This window comes from Budorcas taxicolor, chromosome 1, assembly GCF_023091745.1.
Source record: "Budorcas taxicolor isolate Tak-1 chromosome 1, Takin1.1, whole genome shotgun sequence".
In the NCBI taxonomy this organism is placed as follows: Eukaryota; Metazoa; Chordata; class Mammalia; order Artiodactyla; family Bovidae; genus Budorcas; species Budorcas taxicolor.
In genome coordinates this window covers 210,140,824-210,153,948 of record NC_068910.1, presented here as the reverse complement: position 1 = coordinate 210,153,948, position 13,125 = coordinate 210,140,824, and the positions used below count along the sequence as shown (strand labels likewise).

General features: G+C 52.1%; 1 protein-coding gene across 7 annotated transcripts in view; it reads right to left on the bottom strand.

Moving 5' to 3' along the window:
* Positions 1-13,125, bottom strand: part of PCNT (pericentrin) — a 104,100-nt gene that overhangs the window by 13,964 nt on the left and 77,011 nt on the right. For 6 of the 7 annotated variants that reach the window (XM_052641823.1, XM_052641831.1, XM_052641870.1 and 3 more), the window contains 7 exons: positions 9,569-9,763; positions 8,277-8,450; positions 7,472-7,667; positions 6,504-6,726; positions 6,065-6,215; positions 5,032-5,625; positions 439-644 (listed from right to left, as the gene is read on the bottom strand). In XM_052641823.1, coding sequence (XP_052497783.1) covers positions 439-644; positions 5,032-5,625; positions 6,065-6,215; positions 6,504-6,726; positions 7,472-7,667; positions 8,277-8,450; positions 9,569-9,763 — 1,739 coding nt within the window. The remainder of the gene's footprint in view (positions 1-438; positions 645-5,031; positions 5,626-6,064; positions 6,216-6,503; positions 6,727-7,471; positions 7,668-8,276; positions 8,451-9,568; positions 9,764-13,125) is intronic. The other variant, XM_052641862.1, reaches the window with a different exon arrangement.

Genomic DNA, 13,125 nt, shown 5'->3' with positions numbered 1-13,125 from the left:
TAGTGGCTGAGCTTTTGTGTGCTCAGAAAAGGGCAAATAAATGCTCTTTCCCACCAAACAGCAGGGTCTCGGGTCCTCGACAAGGCAGAGGCATCCCAGTCCCAGGCGTAGCGGCCCCAGGGCCTCAGGCAAGACAGACCCTGCACAGACACAGGGCACCACCCACCCTGGAGCCCTGGGCTTGGGCCGGACCCTCTGGGCGGGGAGCGCTTGTAAAGGGGCATGGAGAGACCCAATCGTCTGTCATGTTAGATGGCAAACCCATATCTTGTGGTCATCTTTCAAGAGAACACTGTGGACGAATTTATCCACACATGTGGCATGAGAAAGAGTCTGTCTCATTAAAACCTGGACCTCAATCAAAGGCATGCCCCAAATGCAGGATTTTCTTGGCACCACAGGTGCTAGGCAGCAGGGGGCGGGCCCTGAGCCACTTACCTGTCCACCGTCTGGTTGATGAAGCTGGTGAGAAGCCCCGCGGCGCAGAGCAGCTGCTGCCGCACCTTCTCCAGGCCCCGCTGCTGCTCACGGAGGCGCTCTGGCTCCGCGCTTGGCAGCGCCACCCGTGCCTGCAGCTCCTGCACGGTCCGCTGCAGCTGCTGGATCTTGTGCTCATCCCGCTGGCGCTGCAGCTCCAGCTCCCGCTGTGGGCGAGGAAGCAACCTCACACATGGCCCAGGGCAGAGACGGGGCCCAGGGTGCAGCAGGGAGGCTGCCCTCCCGGCCCGAACCAACCAGGACGTGCTCTAGGCAGAGACTCTGGGCACCACGCTGAGTCGGGGGAGGAGTCAGGGGATGATGGCCCTGCCCCAGACAAGCTGCATGGCAGGCCTCGAGGACCCAGACAGGGCCCAGGATGGGACGCACATGGGAGTGACGGTAGCGGGGGAACCACAGCCGGAGCACCCCTCTGCAGGTGCCCCAGCAACAAGAGGCTGGTCTGGGTCATGAGGCTCTCTGCCACCCCCCTTGTGACCTGCCCTCCACTGTGGAGGAACGAGGCCACTTCCTGCCTGGTGCCCGGGACCAGTGCCCAAGGGAGGAATCATAGGGAGGTGGGCTCCAGGGAACCAAAGACAGCCAGGCAGGACTGGACAGGACCGGGCAGGACTGGACAGGACCGGGCAGGACTGGACAGGACCAAGCAGAGAAGGTGCAGGCCTGGCCCGCCCCAACTCAGGCCAGCACATGGGCTGGGCCTATTTTCTACCCAGCACCTCCCAATCCCTCCCCAGCATCACCTCCTCAGGAAATGGCAGTCTTTATTGATTTTCCAAATGAGGAAAAAGGAACATAACCGAGGGACCTGCTGATTTGTTTTAAAAAAAAAAAAAGAAAGAAATTGGCCCTGAAGTAACTATAAGAAGCCTGGGCCATTATGGCCAGAAAAAAACCTCAGAATCTGGATCAAGTTAACTGCCTGAAGTAAAAATAACACCAAAACGACAACATAGTTCTTAATAAAAAAATACATATCAAGGTACATTGTAAAGGACAGTTAATAATTTAACTTGGAAAACACTTTGTATTTATTTTTTAAGTAACTATGTTATCATACGTTAAAAAAATTAATCAAAGGAAAAAAATAAAGAGATTTAGCAGAAGTCTCTGGATAAGGTTTGGGAAGCCCCGTGAGAAACACGTGAAGATGACAAATCCCTCTTCCTGGGGAGACAGCCCCCACATGCACAAAACCTGGAACTCGTTCTGGGGGCCCCAAATGACCAAAGCCCAACCCAGGGCCGTGACTTCAGCTCCTCCATCAGGAAACTTCCTGGCCAGGCTCTGCCCTCTGCCACAGCCCCAGACGACCCCTCCACTGCCAAGACCTCTAGTGATGAAACATGACTAAGTCCAAGGCTGTCTAACCCCACAAGAAACACTACGCATTACTCACACACAACACACGTGAACCTGGAAACCACCACGGTGGGGCCAGACAGGAGAAGGCTACACATCAAATGATTCACTGATATGAACCTTCTAGAAGGGGCGGAAAGTCAGTCAGCGGGTGCCGGGGCTGGGCACAGGTTCATCTTGGGAGATGAACATGTTCTAAAATCGAGTGAGTGATGGCTGCACAACTTCTGAACATACTAAAATTGCTGAACTGTGCAATTTAAATCGGTGAACTCAATAGTGTAAGACTATCTCACTAGTATTTATTTTTAGACCATTTAATGGCAGGCTAACCACTAAAGAGACCAGGCCATTGGTTTTCCTTGTGCATTTTAAAACCTTTTTCAGTTCAGTTCAGTAGCTCAGTCGTGTCCGACTCTTTGCGACCCCATGAATTGCAGCACGCCAGCCCTCCCTGTCCATCACCAACTCCCAGAGTTCACTCAAACTCATGTCCATCAAGTCGGTGATGCCATCCAGCCATCTCATCTTCTGTCATTCCCTTCTCCTCCTGCCCTCAATCCCTCCCAGCATCAGGGTCTTCTCCAATGTGTTAACTCTTCGCATGAGGTGGCCAAAGTACTGGAGTTTCAGCTTCAACATCAGTCCTTCCAATGAACACCTAGGACTGATTTCCTTTAGGATGGACTGGTTGGATCTCCTTGCAGTCCAAGGGACTCTCAAGAGTCTTCTCCAACACCACAGTTCAAAAGCATCAATTCTTCAGCACTCAGCCTTCTTCACAGTCCAACTCTCACATCCATACATGACCACAGGAAAAACCATAGCCTTGACTAAACACACCTTTGTTGGCAAAGTATTGTCTCTGCTTTTTAATGTGCTATCTAGGTTGGTCATAACCCTCCTTCCAAGGAGTAAGCATCTTTTAATTTCATGGCTGCAGTCACCATCTGCAGTGATTTTGGAGCCCAAAAAAATAAAGTCTGACACTGTTTCCACTGTTTCCCCATCTATTTCCCATGAAGTGATGGGACCGGATGCCATGATCTTCGTTTTCTGAATGTTGAGCTTTAAGCCCAACTTTTTCACTCTCCTCTTTCACTTTCATCAAGAGGCTTTTTAGCTCCTCTTCACTTTCTGCCATACAGGTGATGTCATCTGCATATCTGAGGTTATTGATATTTCTCCCGGCAATCTTGATTCCAGCTTGTGCTTCTTCCAGCCCAGTGTTTCTCATGATGTACTCTGGATAGAAGTTAAATAAGCAGGGTGACAATATACAGCCTTGACGTGCTCCTTTTCCTTTTTGGAACCAGTCTGTTGTTCCATGTCCAGTTCTAACTGTTGCTTCCTCACCTGCATACAGGTTTCTCAAGAGACAGGTCAGATGGTCTGGTATTCCCATTTCTTTAAGAATTTTCCACAGTTTATTGTGATCCACACAGTCGAAGGCTTTGGCATAGTCAATAATGCAGAATTAGATGTTTTTCTGGAACTCTCTTGCTTTTCAATGATCCAGCAGATGTTGGCAATTTGATCTCTGGTTTCTCTGCCTTTTGTAAAACCAGCTTGAACATCTGGAAGTTCACGGTTCACGTATTGCTGAAGCCTGGTTTGGAGAATTTTGAGCATTACTTTACTAGTGTGTGACATGAGTGCAATTGTGCAGTAGTTTGAGCGTTCTTAGAATTTGACAAAACACAAAGATAGAAATAATAAAGGTAATTTTTTCAACATGTAAAAAAATATTTTTTAAAAGAACAAAATAAAAGTGAATTCATGAGAAAACAGAATATAACATCCTCAGAACCAAATACTTTTGGTTGACATATAATGTATCTAAAATTAAGATCCATCCAAAAGATAAAGAAGGGAACACTTCCAAATCCACTCTGCACAGCCAAGACCTTCCTGATACCAGAACCAAAAAAACAAGAAAACTATAGAACAATATTGCTCATAAATATAAATGCAAAATCCTTAGCAAAATACTAGCAAACTGAATTCAGCACTAATTTAAAAAGAATTATACACTAAATTCTTTACTGTCTAAGCCACCAAGGTAAAGAATCCACCTGCAATGTGGGAGACCTGGGTTTGACCCCTGGGCTGGGAAGATCCCCAGAAGGAGGGCATGGCAACCCACTCCAGTATTCTTGCCTAGAGTCCATAAGGTTGCAGAGAGTCAGACACGACTGAACAACTAAGCACTGCACAAATTCAAGAGGAATGCAGCCCAAGAGGGCCAGGATGGCTGAAAATATGAAAATCCATCCATTCAGAAGCACAACGGAAGCACAAAAGCTGTAAATCTCAAAAGACTGTGAAAGAGCACCTCCAATACTCTCAATATTAAACTAGAAAAGACTGAATAAACTAGAAATGGAAGGGACCTTCCTCTGATAAGGGGCAGTGACAAAAATCAAACAACCACCATCATAGTCAGTGGTAAAAGACGGACTGCTCCCCCGAGATCGGCAATGGGGCTGGACCCGTGCCCTCATGCCTGCTTCAGCACTCTTGTAGGTTCTGGCCAGGGCAATCAGGCAAAGAGAAGAGAGACGGCTTCCAGGTGGGAAAGGAACAAGCAAAACTATGCCTCTCTGCAAAAATCATGGTCTTCAATGTTGAAAATTCCAAAGAATCTATTCAAAATATTGGGACTAATAGGCCAGTTCAGCAAAGTGGCAAGACACCAGATCCAAGTATGGAAGTAACCTGCATTGCTACACGGTTGCAACAAGCAATCTGAAAACAGGAGTAAAAAATAACACCACTTACAGCAGCATCAAAATATAACATTTAGGAATAAATAAAAGAAATGCAAGGTTTACCACCTGAAGTGATAAAACAAAAACCTAAATAAAGCAACTGAGCAAATAAATGGAGAGACCCTCAGATTTCTGCAATGGGAAGACCTAACACTGTTGAGCAGACAACACCCCCAGAACACTTTGCAGACTCAACGCAATTCCTACCGAGATCCCAAGGGTCTTAACACAGAAGCCAAAGCGCCGTTCACAGAGACACACGGACCTGCTTGGGCCTGAGGATCCACAACGACCTCGGGAAGGAACAGGGTAGGAGGCCACAAGCTACTGGCCTCCACTTGCCACCAGGCTGCAGCGACCAGGCCGAGGGGCAGCCCGGGGCCAGCACAGGCGCGCTCACCAGCGTCTCCTTGTCTCTCTGCCACCTGCTCCACGGCTGCGTGTCCGCTCGGCTGGGCCTCAGCTCCGCTCCCGTCCTCGCGTCCTTGCATGCATCCTGCTCTACCTGTCCCTGGCCCCACGCCGGCCTCTCCCGTGTTCCAGGCAGGGTCTCCGGCGGCTTCTTCGGCGCCACACTTACCTCCTGCTCCCGCTCCACCTCCTCGCGGTGCACGCGCGCCTCAGCCTCCAGGGCGCGCCGCTGCGCAGCCTCCAGAGCCACCTCCAGCTCGCGCACATGCTCCTCCTGGGCCCGCAGCTTCTGCAGCAGCACCTGATGCGGAGGCCTCTCCTGAGGCCGCCGGCTCAGCCGCTCCGTCAGGACGCGCTCGTGCTGCAGGGCCTCTGACAGCTCGCGTGCGCGGTCCCGCTCGGCCTCCAGACTCCGCTGCAGCTCAGACATGTGGCCGCGTTCCTGCGCCAGCAGCGCCTCACAGCGTGATGCCTCAATCTGCAGCTCCTGCCGCAGGTTGTCCTTCGCTGTCTGCTCATGTTTCAGCACCACACACAGCTGGTTGCTCTGGGCGCACTGCTGCTCCAAAGATGCCCTTAACTCCTACGTCAGGGAACAGTGAGGAGAGAAAGATCAAACCAACAGCAACAGCATCTAGCCAGTTTTCACAGCCAGAGCTTCTGACACTCTCCTTTGGGTGAAGGGGCACAAGCAGTAACCACCCACCTTGTGACTCTGGATGAGATGCTCTTCCGAGCACAGGGCCACCACCCAATTTGCCTCCCGCTCAAACCTGCAGCCCTGGACCCCACATGGTGCTTCTCTTCCAGGCCTGGGGGACACCCCTGACGCACTGCCACATGGCTGCCATGGGGCGCTGGCACCGCCTCTTCGGTACACGGGTGGGGCGCCCACAAGGCTTTGAAGCTGCACTGGCCTTGCAGAAGCGATTGTGTGGCGGTGGTGGGGGTCGCACGTGTCTATGCCCACAGGGATTCCCCTCACAGCCCCAGCCCGAGCCCCAGGGCCTGACCCCCGTCACCTCCAGGGTCTTGGCGCTCTGGCCCTCTCTCTGCATGTGCTGCAGCCGCTCCTCCTCTAGCTGGCTCTGCAGGGCCTGCTCCTTCATGCGCTCACCCTCCAGCTGCTGCAGTGCTGCCTGCAGGTCACTCTCCTTACTATCCAGCATTGACCTGAGTGGAGACATGGGCTCTCAAAGGGACGTGGGCCAGTGCCAGGGGCTCCCAGGACCCGGCGGGCGGGCCCTGCTGTGCATTCAGTCTCCACCCCCTACCAACCCATGGGAGCAGAGCAGCACTCCCCCACATCAATCAGGACATGGGGGGAAACCTGCTCCAGACATCGACTTTCACTTCAAGGCTGGGAAGAAGGTGGTAAGAACCATGCAACGTGCACTGAGTTTTGCCCAGAAGCCTGAAGAAAGGACGGCTAGAAGGGGGAGCCTTGCAGGAGGGCCGCACCTCATCTGGAGGACCTCCTTCTGCACGTCATTGAGGGACTTAAGCAGCCGCTCATTGTCCTGTCGACACTCGCAGAGCTCGGATTTCAGGTCTCTGACAGCGTTCTGCTCTGCCACCAGCAGCTTTCGGACATTATTTGCTTTCTCTTGCTCTTCGTTCAGGGTTTTCTGCAGGTCGCTTGCTATACATTTTTCCTGCTCGACCTTATACGCCAATAATTCAACTAAGAAAGATTAAACGAATTAAAATAGCATTATTCATGAGTCCAAAGTGAACAAACAAATCACTAGCATACCATTAGTAACAAACTAACGGGGATGGAATATGTTCACTTTGAGGGGCTAGGGGGAGACAGGAAGTTTCTGTGACCCTGAAGCTGCTGTTTACAACTACACCAGGGTACTAAGGACACATGCCTTCTGCTCACACCACCGCCAGCTTCACCTCATGGCCGGTTGAGCGTCCAGAGACACACTGGGGGAGAGCAAGTGGGACCACCCAGCCAGCCAGGCAGGTCATGTAATGCGACGGGGCGGGGGCACATGCCCTCTTGACCCCTGTGCTGTTCAGGCCTTGGTCTTCCAGGGACAGAGCCTGGAGTTCAGCCAAGATGGACCTGCATGGAGCCCACCCTGCCTAGGGCACAAAGCTTGGTGTGACCATCCGTGGTCACCCTGAAATGCCACCCCACCCGCCACTCCTCCCACCAGAGAATCTAGCCTGGATGGCTTCGCTGGAGAACTCTCCAAACACTAAGGTGGAGGCTGACGTCACCCTGACACTGCAATCAGAAGAAAAAAACTATAGACCTCAGGAACAGAGGTGCAAAACACTCGCAAACTCAGCCCAGAGGTGTACGTGCAAGCTCCAGGGCACCTTGCAGGCCACGCACTTGGTGGCCCGGGGAGAGGAGGGGCTGGCCATCGCGCCCGCACCAGCCAATGGGTGAGTGTCGGGGCCGCACCCACCCTGCCTGCGCAGCCGGTGCTCCTGGCGGCTCCCTCGGGCCTCCGCGCTGGTCAGTGCCGTGCACAGCTGCTGTAGCTTCTCCTGGTTTTGCAGGTGCGTCATCCGCAGCTGGGCCCGCAGAGCCTGGATCTCCGACAGCAGGCTGCTCCTGTCTGACAGGCAGAGGCGCTCCAACGACCTCTCCTGCTGGTCCCCCTGAGACGGGGGGAAGAGGCAGGGTAGGGGGATGTCAGACACGGCAGGAGAGGGGCTCCCGAGGGCTGGGGGCTGGGCCGGAGCAGCCCCTGCTCCCAGGATCGCTGCCACAGGATGTCTGTGGCGACTATGTGGTGTGAATGTGGGCACAGTGGCATTCAGACCCTCAGATCGCATGAGGCTCTTCCCCTAGCATCTTGGTCTCACTTTTCGGGCCAGGTCAACACCTGCCATGCACCCTGACCCTCTCTGCCGGGGAGGGGGTCGGGGCGGGAGGAGGGAGCTGGGGAGGCTGGCGGGAACAGAACTCCCAAGGGCCTTACAGTGCAGACCCTCTGACCTTGGGCTCAGCGCTCATAACCTGTGGCTGGGCTGCCTAGAATTGCTGATTTGTTTTCAGGGAAAGAACAGTTATTTTCAGAACAGAGAGAGATACTAAAGGAAGATACATGCATTGAGTTTTCCATTTCATGGAATTCATGCATTAAAAAGGAGTAGTCACTGCCTCTAAGGTCAGGTGAAATACGGGAACCGAAATTCATGCCTGAAGCACGCTCTGTCACCCTCTGTGTCAGCACTGGCTGCGGGGGAAGTGGGGGCACGGCTCACCTGCTCATGAACCACCTTCTCCAGCCTCTCGAGCAGGGAGCCGCAGCCCCCAGGGCCCAAGCCACAGAGCTGGGGCCACAGCTCCACTCTCAGCATCTCCCGCTCCTTCTCAAAGGCCCCCTGTACAGCCTGCAGGAAGTCTCCGCTCCAGTCCAGGCCCACGTTGGAAGATGCCTAAAATATTGAAGCAAAAAACCCATGTTCCTACAGACACATCCTGCAGGTTCAACAGGACCCACCTGACTGACAGGGACACAAGCAGACCTCAAGCACCCTGGACAGGAGGAGCAAGCAGCACCTCTGGGGGCAGAGAACCCTTCAACCCCGGCGAAGACAGAACGCACGCCAGCAAGCAAACCTCTTCCCACTGCTATACCAGAGCCCCAGGGCTAGGGGAGGCTGGACCCTGAGAGCGTGTGTGTAACGAGCCCAGGGGCTAGGGGAGGCCAGGCCAAGTGTCAGTGTGTGTGCACGTGCATATGTGTGTGTGTCCATGAGCTGCAGGGCTAGGGGAGGTCAGGCCCTGAGTGTGTATATGTATCTGTGTGTATGTGTGTACGAGCCCCAGGTTTAGGGGAGGCCAGGCCCTGAGTTGTGTGTGTGCCCGTGTATGAGTGTGTGTTCATGAGCCCTGGGGCTAGGGGAAGCCAGGCCCTGAAGTGTGTGTGTGTGTGTATCTGTGTAAACGAGCCTAAGTGTGTCTGCATATGTGTCTGTGTGTGTGTACATAAACCTTGGGCTAGGGGAGGCCAGGCCGTGTGTTCGTGCACACACACATGCAGATGCATCTATGTGGTCTGTGTGTGTGTGTGTGTGTGTGTGTGTCTCTCTCTCTGTGTGTGTGTAGGTGTGTCTGTATAGACCATGCATAGGCTGGCTGCCTTTTGGCGAGCTTGGGCCCGCCTGCCCCCTTCCCCTAAAGCTCGGGGTCTGCCCACTGCTGCAGCCACACTCCAAGGCCAGCCAGCTCCCTGTGCGTGGGGACTCAGCTTCTGTCCCTCAGCTCCGTGCTGCCCCTCAGTCAAGGAGTGGGCACTGAGACTCTGCGGTCGAGGACCCCGCCCCAACACCCATCTCCATCATGAGCTGTCGCGCCTCTTCCCCCAGCCTCTCCTGCCTGAACAGGGTCAGGAAGGTGCTGACATGGGGCTGGAGCCCACAGGATGCAAGTGAGAGAGTGGCTGACCAGGCACAGCTTCCCCGCCTATCGCTGACCTGCCTCTGTCCCTTTACTCCCATTTCTTGACTGGTCCATGCCCACTGCTTCTCTTCTTTACCTTGAAGGCCTGTACCTTCTCTCCCTTCTGGGATCCTGGGGTGGGATGCTCCCTGGGAGCAGGCACTGCCTCCAGCAGGTCCTGGCCCCCCATTGGAAGGCACTCGAGGGGGGCACTGGGCTCACTCCTGCTCAGGATGTGGGGGGGTCCTCGGTATTCGGACAGGGCCAGGATGTGGTGGCTCTCATCACACACCATCTGCAGCAAAGCCTGAAACAGACAAACATTTCATAAAGAAGGAAAAGAGGCGTGAAGCCTCTCACCATTACTGTCACCCATGAAGGCTCACCAGGCTGCCCCACAGCCTTTGAACAGAGTCCACTGCTCTGACCAAACTTTCCTCCTATAACAGTCAGAGGAAAAGGCAGAGGAACCGGAGATCAACTTGCAAACATCCACTGGGTCACAGAAAAAGCAAGAGAATTCCAGAAAAACATCTACTTAATTGATAAACTAAAGCCTTTGTGCGGATCACAACAAACTGTGGAAAATTCTTCAAGAGATGGCAATACCAGACCACCTTACCTGCCTCCTGAGAAACCTGTATGCAGGTCAAGAAGCAACTGAACTGGACATGGAACAACGGACTGTTTCCAAATAGGGAAACGAGTATGTCAAGGCTGTATATTGTCACCCTGCTTATTTAACTTACATGCAGAGTACATCACAAGAAATGCCAGGCTGGATGAAGCTCAAGCTGAAATCAAGATTGCAGGAAGAAATAACAATAACTTCAGATATGCAGATGACACCACCCTTACGGCAGAAAGTGAAGAAGAACTAAAGAGCCTCTTGATGAAAGTGAAAGAAGCGCAAAAGCTGGCTTAAAATTCAACATTCAAAAAACTAAGATCATGGCATCTGGTCCCGTCACTTCATGGCAAATAGATGGGGAAAAAGTGCAAACAGTGACAGATTTTATTTTCTTCAGCTCCCAAATCAGTGCAAACAGTGACTGTCAGTTCAGTTGAGTCGCTCAGTCCTGTCTGACTCTTTGTGACCCCATGGATTGTAGCATACCAGGCTTTCCTGTCCATCACCAGCTCCCGAAACTTGCTCAAACTCATGTCCATCGAGTTGGTGATGCCATCCAACCATCTCATCCTCTGTGGTTCCCTTCTCCTGCCTTCAATCTTTCCCAGAATCAGGGTCTTTTTCAATGAGTCAGTTCTTCCCATCAGGTGGCCAAAGTATTGGAACTTCAGCTTCAGCATTAGTCCTTCCAATGAATATGCAGGACTGATTTCCTTTAGGATTGACTGGTTTGATTTCCTTGCAGTCCAAGGGACTCTCAAGAGTCTTCTCCAACACCACAATTCAAAAGCATTGATTTTTTTTAGCACTCAGCTTTCTTATGTAGCCATGAAATTAAGACACTTGTTCCTTGGAAGAAAAGCTATCACAAACCTAGACAGCATATTAAAAAGCAGAGACATCATTTTGCCAACAAAGGTCTGTATAGTCAAAGCTATGGTTTTTCCAATAATCATATACAGATGTGAGAGTTGGACCATAAAGAAGGCGGAGTGCCAAAGAATTGATGCTTTCGAATTACAGTGCTAGAGAAGACTCTAGAGAGTCCCTTGGACAGCAAGGAGATCAAACCAGTCAATCCTAAAGGAAATCAACCGTGAATGTTCATTGGAAGGACTGATACTGAAGATGAAGCTCCAATACTTTGGCCACCTGACATGAAGAGCTGACTCATTGGAAAAGACCCTGATGCTGGGACAGATTAAAGGCAGGAGGAGAAAGAGGTAACAGAGAATGAGATGGTTGGATGGCATCACTGGTTCAATGGACGTGAGTTTGAGCAAGCTCCGGGAGATGGTGAAGGACAGGGAAGCCTAGCGAGCTGCAGTCCATGGGGTTACAAAGAGTCAGACACGACTCAGCGACTGAACAACCACCACCACCACTGTCAGAGACAAGTGAATTTCAGCGTGAGCTGCTCCAAGAGAGACCCTACAATCCAGCGTCCCGCCTGCTCCCTCAGGTGGACACTCATTTCAGGGAAATCCACGGCCAGGTCAGCAAGATGCCAGGTGGCTCCATGGCTCTCTGGGACCAAAGCTGCCCTCCAGGAGGAAGACCCGAGGGCCACACAGTCACCTGTGCTTCGGCAAGGCACCTGCAGACAGTACCAAGCCGACCACTGACTACTGCAGCCCTCCCATGCCCCAGGTTGGCCAGAGTCCCCACCACGGGGTCTGTGAGCATAGGAAGAGTCTTCCACACCACTGGAATTTGGAGGGGTGGTTACAGAGCCATGGGATATGGGACACACCTGCCAGCTGTCTGTCCTATCCACAGAAGCTGAGAGCGGAAGGCGGCAGCCCCCACCCAGGGCCATCCTCCTAGAAGCTGGGGCTACAACATCACGTCTGGGTGCCAGGACTGAGCCCATGCCACGCACACACAGGCTCCACAAGGGCACCTTAGGGAAATGCAAAAAGAGCAACTTGGAGGCCTGTGACAGAGAACAACTAGTCACTCAACTATAACAGAAACAGGTTTTCCTCTAATTCTAATGATGTGGCCAAAAAACTGAAATATGCTGGATGCCACAATATATGTTTATTTTGAAAGTAGTCATCTTTAACACTCTAAAACAATTTCACATTAAAAAAACAGTGTACATGACACAGAATGGATGCAAAGAGCAGCCACAGGAAAGGAGGGGTGGAGCCGGGGAGGGTCAAGTGGACAGGGGGCCCACAGGCCGTGGGTCACATGATGAGAAGCCACATGTTCTGAAAAACACACTGGAAAAGAACAGTGGTGACGAATGAGGTCCTCTGCCCTCGCCACCCGGACCCTCACCAGTGTCCCCAGTTTCAGGACAGGCCGAGCTATGACTGCCTGATGCTCCTGAGACTCAGCCCCAGGGCGAGAGGGCCACATGCCCCAGCTGAGGACAGCGAGGCACGGCGGGGGCAGCCGGCAGGGAACATGGAAGCTGGGCTCCGACTGACAGGATAGGCTGTCTCGGGGTGACCACTCCCGAGTTTCTCTCCCACCACCTCAGCACTTCCGAAAAGGGCTTTGCTGAGTTTGTTTCTTTCTTTCATTTCTAATTCCTAAGTATCAAATACTCAGTGTCAAAGCCTAAGCATAGAACATGGTGATTAACAACCAAATGGCTTCTTTAAAAATTATGAATCCTCATATGAGGTTTCCTGGGTTGGAAATACTAACAGAAATGTGTTTTTAAGGTCTTACATCATATAAAAAGTTGAGGAATATTAAAAAAAAAAGAAGAAACAGCTATAAGACATAACTTCAATTACAATTCTTACAGGAATAAATCAGTATCATTTTGAATAGAATTTCAAAAAAATTTTACTTAACACCAAAATTGTTTTCTTTGTGGACACTTACTACCTGAATAAAACAGGACAGTGGGGGCTCTCTGGTAGTCCAGTGGTTAAGAATCCACCTTGCAATGCAAGAGACATGGGTTTGATCCCTGGTTTGGGAAGATCCCACACGCCGTGGAGCAACTAAGCCCGAGTCCCACAGCTGCTGAGCCAGCACTCTAGAGCACACGAGCCGCAACGACTGAAGGCCTG